At 46.4% G+C, this 13,014-nt stretch overlaps 1 protein-coding gene across 1 annotated transcript in view; it reads left to right on the top strand.

The window, feature by feature from the left end:
• The first annotated feature begins 410 nt into the window (after nucleotides 1–410).
• Nucleotides 411–13,014, top strand: part of FAM120B (family with sequence similarity 120B) — a 107,327-nt gene continuing 94,723 nt past the window's right edge. The window contains 2 exon segments of the mRNA XM_021693287.2: nucleotides 411–458; nucleotides 11,808–13,014. The exon segment at nucleotides 11,808–13,014 is cut by the window's right edge and continues 11 nt beyond it. Coding sequence (XP_021548962.2) covers nucleotides 11,829–13,014 — 1,186 coding nt within the window. The 5' untranslated portion in view covers nucleotides 411–458; nucleotides 11,808–11,828.

The raw sequence follows: 13,014 nt of genomic DNA, 5'->3' as shown, positions 1-13,014 counted from the left end.
AGCCGCGCTTCAGGCGAGCCCGACCCTCTCCCGAGCCGGCCGCGGCGCTCCCCTGGGCCTCCGAAAACCTGGCGCCAGGGGCTCCGGGTCACCGTCGGCCCCCACACGCCCGCAGGCGAACACGCCCGGGCCAGCCGACCTCAAACCACCCTCCCGCCGCCAGCGCAGCACCGCCGGGTAGGAGGGGAAAGAGGCTGCGCCCTGCCGACGCCCACGAGCGGCCGCGGGACCGTGCGACCCCGACCTCGGAAGCACCGCGCGGTTTCCGAGGCAACGGGCGTGGCGCCTGCGCAGCTCGCCTCCCCGGCGCCTCGGGGCCCGACCGCGCAGGCCCCGCCCCCCGCGCGGGGCGGTCCCGCGAGCGGAAGCGCTCGGAGCGGAAGCGGAAGTGCGCAGACGGCTGCGGCTGGGCCGAGGGTGGTGCGGCCGCGTCTCTGGCTGAGCTGGCGCATCTCTAGGTAGGGCCGGGCCTGGGGGACCAGCGCCGTCTGGGGCCGCTCTCGGCTTGCCGGGCTCGGCTCGGCTCGGCTCGCTGCGCTCGCGGGTCTGCGCCGTCGCGGGTCCCTGGGCCCGGGTCCGAGCCCTCCGCGGCCCTGCCCGCCCGCAGCCCCGCCGCCCCGCTCCGGGTACCTGGGACACTCGCCGCCCACCGCCTTTCCCCTCCTGGCCCTCTCCGTCCTGTCACCTCACTCCCTGGCCGCCGGACCCCTACAGCTCTGCGCCTTGCTTCCTCCTCTGGCGTCATCCTGACCCTCCGCTCCCCTCTAGAGATGTGTGCCGATTCCGGGGCCACTCTTCTCGGCTGCCCGGCCACACAGCTGGTGTGATCGTCCCCAGAGAGGCGTCCTCTGACCTCAGCACTCGCGGCTCAAAACTTGTGTGCCTTTCCCCCCCAGCCATCTCTGGGCTGTCCTGAACTGGGGCTCCAGGGTCCTTGCAGAAAGGAGAAGACGGGGTTCGCTGACGGCAAGGAACTTAGACCAGTGTAGGGGGAGCGGAGGGGTCAGGGAGGGTCCGGGAAGTTTCTGGGCAGGGGGGGGATTTGAGCAGAATTTTAGAGAAGCAGGAGTTGGGAGGTGAAGGAAGGGCAAGAGGCCGTTCATTCCTGCAGAGGAAACCATGTTTGAGACCGTCTGAGGAAGTGGAGAAGAGACACATTGCTTAGAGATGGGAAATGGCAGGAAGCTATAGAGAATTTGGGGCAAGGAGGTGATCGGATCTTACCGTGAAGAGTGTCTGGCAGGTGTAGGAGGATGGTGTGGGGTCAGTCTGTCTGTAGGTCATGAGAAGAGGGCTTTTGCAGTCCTGCAGGAAAGAAGTTTTAGAACTGGAAACCCGAATATGGTAGTGGAGAGAACTGGGAGGTGAGTTTGATGGGAAAGACAGGAGACGTTGGTATTTCTGATGACTTACAGATTTTTGGCTTGAGCATTTGAGGAAATGATTCAGAGTGAGAAAAGCTTGGAGAACAAGTCTGCAGCATCAGGTTCCTGACCGATCACGTATAACCTGTGTTGTTTGGTCTGCAGCAGTATTCCACAGTTCCTCTGTATGTCAGCCTTTTGTTTTCTCATGGCCTCACGTCTTACGTGCGCTTGGACCTGTCCATGTGTAGACCTGGCTGCTAGGGGCTGCCCTCTCTGCACCAGCACAGCCTTCACCCATTCTCTGTGTTCTGGTTTCCTCACCACCCCATCTCTTGCCATCCCTAAGCTCTGCCATAGTGGTTTCCCCCTGACCTTGTCATTCCTGTCGTCTCAGAATGCCACTTGTGCTCCTCTTACTAGTTGTGTTGGTGAAAAGCACTGACAAGACCTTCGCTGTGCCAAGCCCCTCACTGCTCACCTCTCCATACATACTGTTGCTTGACCATCTTGCCTCTCACTTCCTTCGTGTCATTTTCAGCTACCTAATCTTCCAGACATACGGAGATCTCTAATCACTTCTGGCCAGCTGTTTTCTCATCTGTAAAGGGACAAGACTGCAGTAGGTGACATCTGAGGGCACTTGTAGGTTTTCGTATTCTGAGGTTCTGCCCCATCCCTGGACCTTAATCTCGGTGTCATTTATGGGGTGGATTTACTGTAAAGCTAATGAAGATCAGGCGTCACGGTCCCTCCCTCTCATGAACCCCTTCCAAGGCACTGGGAAATACCTCAGAGGTCTTGTGTTTATAATTTTGTATTTTTTAAAAAGAAGGATCTCAAATGTGTAGATTTGAGGCCTCACACAACTTGGATCCCTATGAAACTGGCCATTTATCTCATCCTGCTGTCTTGGTATTTGCACTCCTGTCCTTCAGACCTCCCCCTACATGTGTGTGTTCGTTATTGAGGCTTGGTGGGAAAATAGGAACGAGTGGAGCTGACCAAATTCCTGCTGTAACCTGGCTTTAGTTTGCCGTCAAGGAGGGAGATGCCACAGATTGGCATCTCAGTGCATTTGGCAGAACCTTTGCAACAATGTATGTATTGACTTATTTCACTGCTGGATTCCCACCTCTTTCAAGAAAAGGTTAATGGTAAGAGGGAAAAGACCACTTAATTGAGGTCATAAAAGCAGCTCTTGATCGCCATAGAAGCTAGAGCTATACATTGGAAAATCAGAGGAATTCATTGCATGCTTTCTTTTATTAGTTTGAAAATGAGGCAACCCTGATGCTATCAGTTATTTTTATAAAGCTTTATAACAGGTATAAATAACTTTGCTTTGCTTTTAGATGTCTGTTTCTTTGTAAGGTGTTCTGTTGGAGAAATTTTCAGAGACTAAAAACATGTTATTTAAGGTTTAAGTTATTTATATAAAGATATTTTTAAAGGATTTTGTAGTAGTAGTTTAAAATCTACCAAACTGAGGGTAAATCATCATTTAAGTTTTACCAAAAAGGGAATCAGTGATCTACAAAGAGATTAAATGATTTGTCTTCAGTCACACAGTAAATCAGAGCCATTGCCAACCAAAAAAACGCACTCCTGAGCACCCTTTTCCTTATAAACAAATATTACTCAATAAGTGAGAATCCATTGCTTTTATTATAGAATGTTTACTGTAGTGTGGACTAAATTATTGTATCCATCCTTCAGCATGCCTGTCTAGCTGCAGAGTCCCACATGTGCACTCAAAGTTCCAAGAGTGTGCAGCAGTATGCTGTTCCTGTTTGTGCTTTAGCCCAGAGGGTAGTAAGTTACTGTAAAGTCACTTATAATAAAACCACTGCCAACCAGGATAAGAGAAAAAGTCTCTTTGAAACAGCAGAGTTTTCTGGGTAGATGAGTTTTGGGTTTTTGCCCATTAAGCACCAAAATCTCCCATCTAGGATGGCAGTCTTTCTAAAATACATTATTTCCCTGCTTTCTTAATAGAATGTGCAGGATGTAGCATAAACTTTCTTTAATGATCTCAAGTAAACATTGTAAACGTAATTTGTTACGTTGTGATGTAAACGGGGTAGGACTTGTTGAGGCCCGGACAGCTGTTGCCCTGTTACTTGTTTGGAGTTTTTGTGTCTGTCAGGTTTAGTTTTCCTGTTCTTTTGCTTTCCCCTGGTCAGCTTTCGACGGTTCCTACTGCCGTTGGTATCCATGTGCCTGCCTCAGATGCCCTTTCTGTATTTTTCTCTACTGTGGACGTAGGACCTCGTTGTTAGAACTGAACAGAAATGAGTCCATAGATGATAAATAAGAGCCTGAAGAAGTCTCTTATGAATAAATTGTTTTAGCTTTAACTCATGAATTTACATTGGATTCTTACCCTGAAGTCTGGATAAATGAAGCATAAATTTTACAGGCCTACGTGCATCTTTATCTATGTTCAGTGAGTGACACTGGTTTTCACATTATGTGTCATTGTCCTTTAAGGGGTTTTGTAGAGCCTCGGAGGGTTAGGGAAAAGCCCAGTGTTCTGGATTGCCCCTTTGATCCTGATGATTCCGTGAGTACCCTTCCGACTGGGAGAACCTTCAGGAAGAAGAGCTCTCTGGACTAAGGACACCCATCGGACAGTTGTGCAGTGAGTGGTCTTTCTAGCACTGGAGGCAGCAGCAACCAGACTGCTCAGATGGAGCAGTTAGGTGCGGGTGGGGCCTAGTGAAAGGTACATGGGCTTTGGAGGCAAGTGGGTTCAGATCTGGGCTTCACTGTTAGTGTGTATGACCTCAGGCAGGTGTTCTAACATAGCACACCTTGCTGGCTGCTGCCCAGCACCAGCTCTTTGGCCTGCTTTGCTGGTGCAGCATGGCATGCCTTTCATGAGTCTGAGCAAACTGATCCTGGCCCAGTGGGACTAGAGATGGCTGCTGGTCGCCTTGTAGAGTAAGTGTACAATATCTTGCATTTTGACACATGGACACACTGCCAGACTTCCTTTTCTGACAGACCCTGTGCCTTTCACTCTCATTCTCAGGGCCCATTTCTTCGTCAGGGACTTTGTCTGGTTCATTGCTGTGTCCATAGCTGTTAGCACAGGGCCTGGAGCAATTTACTGAGCAAATATGGGAATTCAGAACTCTTGTCTTTGGTAGGTGTGTGGGAGCCAGAAGACGGTCTCTACCTCCTTTGTCTTTGCAGTAGGAATTAGGACTCTGCATCCCTTCGGGTTCTTCCAAAACAGAGGTTTGGATGTTGGGCAGCAGAACAAGCAGTGCCAGCTAGAGCCCCTCATTCATCTCCAGGCTCACCTCTCCATCCTCTCTCCACAGAGTCAGGGCAGTGTTTCTTTTTCTTTTCTTTTTTTTTTTTTTAAGGTTTTATTTATTTATTTGACAGAGAGAGACACAGCGAGAGAGGGAACACAAGCAGGGGGAGCGGGAGAGGGAGAAGCAGGCTTCCCGCGGAGCAGGGAGCCCGATGCGGGGCTCGATCCCAGGATCCCGGGATCATGACCCAAGCCAAAGGCAGACGCTTAACGACTGAGCCACCCAGGCGCCCCAGGGCAGTGTTTCTAAGATGTATTTACTTTAGAGCCTAGACCAGTATTTGATTTCCCCTGGGCTGAAGTCCAGATACATGTGCGTGGCAGACCCCTTCACTGTCTGGCCCTGTGTGCATCCTCATCTCCTCACTCTTCTTCCCTTAAATCAGGGTTCGAGCCATACTGAGAGTTGGTGGGTTTTTTTTTTTTTCCTGTGCTGTCCTCAAGCATTTATAATAAAATACACATTTATAATATAAATAAAGTTGCAGGTTAAACTACTTAGTAGAACAGGTGTATTGTAAGCACCTTAGAAACATCCATTTACTGATAAGAAAAGATATCTTACAGACTTTAAAAATCCTCATTCCTTGTGACTCTTGTGCCTCCCATCTGGCTGCCAACTCATCATCTCGCTCTGGCCGCACCTGTCCTTCCTGCCTTTTGTCAGGCTCACTTCCACTGCCCTTACTCAGGACAGCCATTGTGGATCCTGGATCTGGGTTGGGTCTCCCTGCTGAGCATCCCCCCCTGCCACCCCCCTCCCCCAGCTACAGCTCAGCCCAAGTGATTATTGTGGGTTGAATGTTTTCCTGCTGGAGTGTGAATTGCTAGAGGGCAGGGCCCTGTGTCTTGGTCATAGCTAGTGTCTGCTCTTGTGAATGACCTAAAGGTACTTGCTAAAGGAGTAAACCAGATTCATGTTTAAACACCTGGTATTGTTGAGGAGATCACCTGGTATTGTTGAGGAGAACTGAGTATTAATGAATGGCAGCTACAAATGACATCCTGTTGAAGAAAAAAGGACCACCATGTGCTCGCTCTTTGACTCAGCAGTTTCATATCTAAGATTTGTCCCAAGGAAGTGCTCAGGATGTACTCAAAGATTTATATACAGAGATGTGATACACACTTATGGCACTGTGTATCCATTAAAAATAACACTGCAGGGGAAGGTTAACACAGTGATCTGGGAATATATTCGTGGTAAATTAAGACACAAAAGTAGATTACAGAAAGGACAAGAGTATCCCAATTTTTAAAAACAATGAATAATAAAAATTAGAAATATGTACCCTAAAATTGTAGTCCTTATCTTTGGAAGATGAGATTATAAGTAGTTTGTTTTTTTTTTTCCTTTGTGCTGTCTCTGAATTTTCTGCAAAGAGCATGGCTACTTTTAGAGACAAATTTTTATAAATAAATACATTCCTGATACTAAAGTAAACTAACTTGAAAAATCATAAATACAGTAAAACCTCACGAGAACTTGTATGGCTTTGTTTTAAATTTTGAAATAATTTAAGAATTTTGACTGGTGCTGGGCTGATTTTACTAAACTTCAGGCAACTGATGGTATGTTTTATGAATAAATTTGTAATATAAATGAAATTGCATCACAGTTTATGAAGTAGATCTTATAAACCTCTTTAGAGATATGAAAAATGAAGCTTATAGAGTAAAGTAACTTGCTCAAAATTTTACTGCTATTAAGTGGAGGTTAGAATTTGAACTCCCTAGAGCCCTTCCGTATATCGACTATACTGTACTGCCTAGATTCTGTCACTTCTTCCTAGGACACAGCTAAGAGGGGTCATCCTACCAAGTATGGAGTGTCTACATCAGCCATGCACCAGTTTTCTGAATCTTGGCATCAGTGGCCATGGCCTGACTGTGTTCCGGAGGGTCCTCCAGAACATCCTGAGTCTGGACATCTATACCTAGACACACAATGTACATCATAATAGCTATAGGCTTCCCATTTCTCATTTGAATAAGCTTCTTAGAGATGCAGTGTTGAAGAAGAAATATACTGAGACTTGCTAAAACAGTAAGGAAGACTTCACTTAAGACTGTTGCACGAGGGGAGAGAACTAGGCTCAGCTTTGAACACAGCAGACGCCTGGGGATTTGTAACCTGCCAGCAGAGGGAGGAGGTCCTTGAGAACCAAGGGGATGAAGCCTTTGATCAGATCTTGAGGGTGACCATCTATCAAGGGTAGGGATTTTCTCCAGGCAGACTCAGCAGGACTCTTGCTGAAACTGGACTCAGCTAGAATGTACATGGAAGCCCAAGGTTGAGGCCTAGTTGAGAGGAGGGCCCAGAGGAGCCTGATTGAAATCTGGTCCAGGAGAGCGTCTTGTCAGCAGTTTAATGAGCCCTGGGTGGTTGTCCTCTGAGGCATGGAGACCAACCCAGGTGGCAGCCACTCTTAGCTTACTCATTCACCTGGTCTGTGCATTCATAAATACTCAGTAAACACTGAGCTAACATGTTCCCATATGCTGGTGTGGGGTAAGCATTCATTTTCTTGGGAGTTTTTAGTCCCTGGTCTTGCCTTGCTGTGTGAAGGGGTCCCGTATGTTTCTGTTTGTAGGGGAGTTAGTGGGGAGGCAGGGGAAGAAGAGCAGGCCTCAGATGATCCACATCAAGCCACAGGAGGCCCTCCCTGAGGGCCCAGGCCCAGCCAGCATGTTACCAGTGGAAGAAACATTATCTAAGACTTGGAAATGAAGCCAGGGAAAAGGACTGCATGTTTTTATGTTGTTACTGTCACATGGGCCGTTGTTCAACAGAGTCACCCAAGGCTGTTCTGTCTTCCGACCAAATGTAGCTCTCTGACTTTGCTGGTTACTCTTGATTAGAGCCCAGACCCTGATGTTACATGTTAATATGTAGATTTTTTGTCTTGTAGAGATGCAAATTATTTCTGATAAAAATAAACCCAAAGGTTTTGATTTCATTCCTTTGTAGGACTTCAACCTGATTTGTCTCCAACTGAAAATAGCTTGTTTCAGTCAACTCCAGCTCTTCAAAGCCCTCTGAACTAGCTTCCCATCTTGGTGGCTCCCTCATTAATTTATGTGTGCATGGGTTGTCTCTTAGCCTTTGAAAATTATGCTTTAACGCTGTCGGATGCTGGGTGTGCTTTAAGGTGGTCACTGCTGTTGCTACCGATTGTCCTGCAAACACTGCCCTCTGCACCCCCCCTTCCATCTGTGGGCTGTCCCTGAGTCCATTTGTCCCTGTGTCCAGAGGTACTCTGGCCCCTTCCATCCGTGGCAGTTAGGTTGATCTGTCTGCTGAGGCCCGGCACTCTTCATGTCTCTGTGTTCGTCATTTGAAAGATTGTGAATAAGGGAGCTTTTGGACTTCTCTTTCCTCCCTTTCTGGTAACCCAGGATGTTGGGATTGGTCCAGCTGTGTGGAAGGAAGCTTCTCCTAGGAGCGCGGCCCCTCCCAGTGCGACCCGCTCCAGCTGTACTTCTGTGCCTGCCGGCTCCTCCTCCGTAAACTTTCCTGCATCAAATGTTTTGTTTCCCAAACCAGTCTGTCAGCTACTTGCTCCCTGCTCTTTTCTTTGCCTGCAGTCGGAGTCTGTCAACTGGTTGATTCCTGGTTTCTCTTTATACACCTGCCCTTCAGTGCCTTCACTTATTCATTCACAAGTGCTTACTGGGCCCCTGCCATGCTGGACACAGTGCTGGGTGCTGGGGCTATGACAGAGTGATGTCATTTGCCCTAAGGAGGCCCACATTAATGGAAGTGGTTCCCAGATTCCATTTTGGGCAGTAAGACTCCTCCCTAATGAGACATCTGTTTTCTTTCTAAACAGCAATTATCTAACTAATGAAAATTGTGTGTATATGTACATATATACATATGTGTTTGCCATGATCTTTAAAACTACCTTTAAAGAATGAAAAACCTCAGTGGGGTTGACTCTTCAGCAGTGTGGAAGTTAGGGGCACCGACCCCTTCGCACAACCAGAAATCCACAAATAACTTGTGACCCCTCAAGAACTTAACTAATAGCCTGCTGTTGATGAGAAGCCTTGTTGATAATAGTCGATTAACACAGTTTGTGTGTTACATGTATTATATACCGTATTCTTACAATAAAGTCAGCAGGAGAAAAGAACGTTATTAAAATCACAAGGAGGAGATAATGCATGTACAGTACTGTGCTATATTTACTGAAAAAAAAAACCCACGTATAAGTGGACCCATGCAGTTCAAACCCATGTTGTTCAAGGGTTAGCTGTATATGCTCTTAGCAATATTAAAAAAAACCTTAAAATTGTTCAGGAAAGGTAAAACCCACAGAACTTCCTTTTTAGGCATTTCGTTGTACAGCACACTGAGTGCATTGAGGGGTGGGTGACGGGAGCACTGGACGCCTCAAAGTGCTGCGGTACCGGAAGGCATCATCCAGTGTCACAAGTTCCCAGGTCTTCGCTTATCCAAATCTGTTTTTGTAAATGCCATAGAAGAGCACATTGTAACGTAGCATTCCTGAAGAAATTTGTGATTCAAAATGTGAGAAATTGGCAGTGTGAAAGAGGAAAAACCAGTACATGTTTAATTATAATAGTGAGCTTTTCACTGCTGGGTGGGAAAAGAGAAAAACATTTGAATAAAATCAAAGCAGAGGCTGAGCTTGACTTCTCCCAAAATAAAGAGGAGAGTGTTTTGAGCAACTCAGTGTTGTCTCTTGCAGTTTTAGTAGAAAAATGCTTGAAACAAAAATCCCTTTCTGTTGGTGAGGGAAGGCAGCCAACCCAAACGTGGCAGAGCTGCTGCACAAACGCGAACCCACGTCTGTGTGGGAGCCGGGCCTGAGGGCTGGTTCCGCTCTGCTTCGGCTTTGTCTTCACGTGTGTCTGCAGCCGGCCGGTGCCTCGCGAGGAGCTCCCACTGGCCACTGGTGGGCTTGCTGGGCGGGTACCCCCAGGCACTGACGGTGCGCTCCGGCAGATGCCTAGCACCCCCCAGGGAACCTGGGAAAGCCCCGGAGTCTTGTCTCACCATGGAGAAAGAGTCCGAATCTGTAGGATTTGCCTTTGGTCTGTTCATCATCAGCACACCCTGCAAGCCTGCTTTTTTCAAAGCTAGGCATAGAATAATGGCCTAGATAGAGTTTGTGAAGTCTGAGCACTGTTTTTTCAATCCACTCTGACCCACCCTTCTTTGTGCTCTTCCATTCTCTTTCCAAACCTGAGCCGAACTACTGTGTTGGAATCTCATGAGAAAGACTGGCTTCAGAAATACAGCGTCATCGGGGCGCCTGGGTGGCTCAGTTGGTTAAGCGACTGTCTTCGGCTCAGGTCATGATCCTGGAGTCCCTGGATCGAGTCCCGCATCGGGCTCCCTGCTCGGCGGGGAGTCTGCTTCTCCCTCTGACCCTCCCCCCTCTCATGTGCTCTCTCTCATTCTCTCTCTCTCAAATAAATAAATAAAATCTTTAAAAAAAAAAAAAAAAAAAAGAAATACAGCGTCACCTTAGCAAACATAGGATCCATACCCGGAGGCCCAGATAATCATGTTATGAAGTCCAGTTTCTGCTTCAAAAACTCACACCTTGGTAATGTTCCCAAGGTAAATCCTTTGCTAGTGATAGCTCTGCAGTGGTTTGGGGTCTATGGATTTGTGTATTCCATTGTATTTAATAACTTAACAAGCAAGATTTCTCTAAAGTTCAACATGAATGTGTGAAATTTATGTCCACTCCATGTTTATGTATTTTCAATATTAATGGCTTTTAAATAGATAATTTCAAATTTTTTGAGGGGCCAGTGTCCATTAACAGGCAGTAAGTTCTTAAAAGATAGTCCTCTGTAGGACTTTTCTCAACGTAGTAAATTATTTGCAGTTTGTTCATTTGTGAAATGGAGCTTACAGCTTTTTGCCTGTCAGAGTTGTTTTAAAGCCTAGAGATTTTGTGTCTTGAGTGCCCAGTGCTGTCTGGTGGGAAGCGCATGCACCGTGAGGCCAGAGTCCTCATTCACGGATGTGTGTCAGCAGCTGATGGCTGCCTCCCTCAGCCCCAAGCCTGGAGAGGCTTCGTTTGTTCTCCTAGAGCTGTCTGTGTAATAAGGACTTCTTGTTTGTTTTATCAATGGACGTGAAGCCCTGATGAGTCTTAAAGAAAACCAAAGTGAAAATCGTAGGCCGTTAAGATCAAAGACGTCATCATGGAATTTTTTCTGACCAATGACATCTAAAGTACTCTGCTTAGTTTTTTTTCAGATTTTGAGTTCTAACTCTTTGAACTACCATGTTTCTGCATTTCAGAGTGGGCAGTTTTCCATTCAAAGTCAGTCAGTTCACCAACTCAGATGTTACAGAAAGTCAGTCAGTCACCAACTCAGATGTTACAGAAATACATACAGAATATGTATTTTTCTTTTTGATACCTTTATTCAGGTGTACTTGATAGATAGTAAACTGTACTTTGTTACAGTGTATAATTTGACAAGGATTAGCATGTCTTCACCTGTCCAACTATTACCACAATTGAAGTAGTGAACATATCCATCACCCCAAAAGTTTCCATTGTATAAATCCCTCCCTCCTGCCTGCCCCACAGACCACCACTGCCTGCAATCTGGTGCTACCGATCAGCCCCACTCTCAGTGAATTAGAATTTCATACAAATGGGTCCTATGGTGTGTACACCTGTTTGGTCTGCCTTTTTTCACTCAGTAAAATTATTCTGAGAAACATGGATATTGTATGTACCTATATATGTTTTAGGTTTTCAAAATTAACTTCTGAGTTCCTAGATGGGAAATAATACTTCTTTGAAAACTGTTGTCCTATTTTTTAATTTGGTTGAGAAATCCCTTGAATAAGAGTCTTCATACAAATCTTAGCAGGTTGCTACACTGTGTGGCCCTCGTGAAGGTGGGCTCTGGTGACTCGTGCTTGGGTAAAGTGCTTCTTTGTCTTCAGTGAAAGCTCTTTAGGCTCCTAACCAGTATGTCATGTTCCATATCTTATTAGTGACTAGAGTGTTTTGCAACTAGAGAGTGAATATTAAATATTGTCTGTGTTTGCTTTAAAAGGTGTATATCCAATGGTAATGCCATAATTACTAATTTATTTTCCTTTCCAGATCCTTTCCAGGAGTTCAGTTATGGGTGTGAGAGGTTTGCAGGGATTTGTGGGCAGTACCTGCCCACATATATGTACAGTAGTGAATTTCAAAGAACTGGCAGAACACCACCGAAACAAGCATCCTGGATGTACTCCTACCATTGTGGTTGACGCCATGTGTTGTCTCAGATACTGGTATACTCCTGAATCTTGGATCTGCGGTGGCCAGTGGCGGGAATACTTTTCTGCTTTGCGGGATTTTGTTAAGACTTTTACAGCTGTTGGCATCAAGTTGATATTCTTTTTTGATGGCATGGTGGAGCAGGATAAGAGAGGTGAATGGGTGAAACGAAGACTCAAGAACAATAGGGAGATCTCCAGGATTTTCCATTATATCAAGTCACACAAGGAGCAACCAGGCAGAAACATGTTCTTCATCCCATCTGGGCTGGCCATCTTTACACGATTTGCTTTGAAGACCCTGGGTCAGGAAACCCTGTGTTCCTTACAGGAGGCCGACTATGAGGTGGCATCTTATGGCCTCCAGAATAACTGTCTTGGGATTCTTGGAGAAGACACTGACTACTTAATTTATGATACTTGTCCCTACTTTTCAATTGGTGATCTCTGCCTGGAGAGTCTCAATACTGTCATGCTCTGTAGAGAGAAGCTCTGTGAGAGTCTGGATATCAGCCTGGCAGACCTTCCTCTTCTGGCCTGCCTGCTTGGCAATGACATAATCCCAGAGGGCATGTTTGAAAGCTTTCGGTACAAATGCTTGTCTTCCTATACCTCTGTAAAGGAGAACTTTGACAAAAAGGGTAACATTATCTTAGCTGTAGCAGACCATATATCTAAAGTTCTTCGCTTACATCAGGGTGAGAAAAAGCTAGAAGAGATGTTACCTTTGGGACCAAACAAAGCTCTTTTTTATAAGGGTGTGGCATCATATCTTTTGCCAGGGCAGATATCTCCATGGTTTTTCCAAAAACCCAAGGGTTTAATGACTTTGGACAAGCAGGTGGTATCCATGAGTTCAGACCCTGAATCCAAGCAAGAAGTTCCCATGTGTACAGACCCTGAATCCAAGCAAGGAGTTCCCGTGTGTACAGACCCTGAATCCAAGCAGGGAGTTCCCATGTGTACAGACCCTGAATCCAAGCAGGGAGTTCCCATGTGTACAGACCCTGAATCCAAGCAAGGAGTTCCCGTGTGTACAGACCCTG

This window comes from Neomonachus schauinslandi, chromosome 8 (genome assembly GCF_002201575.2).
Source record: "Neomonachus schauinslandi chromosome 8, ASM220157v2, whole genome shotgun sequence".
Taxonomy (NCBI): domain Eukaryota; kingdom Metazoa; phylum Chordata; class Mammalia; order Carnivora; family Phocidae; genus Neomonachus; species Neomonachus schauinslandi.
The sequence above is the reverse complement of the archived record's forward strand: the minus strand, read 5'-3'. Positions and strand labels throughout refer to the sequence as shown.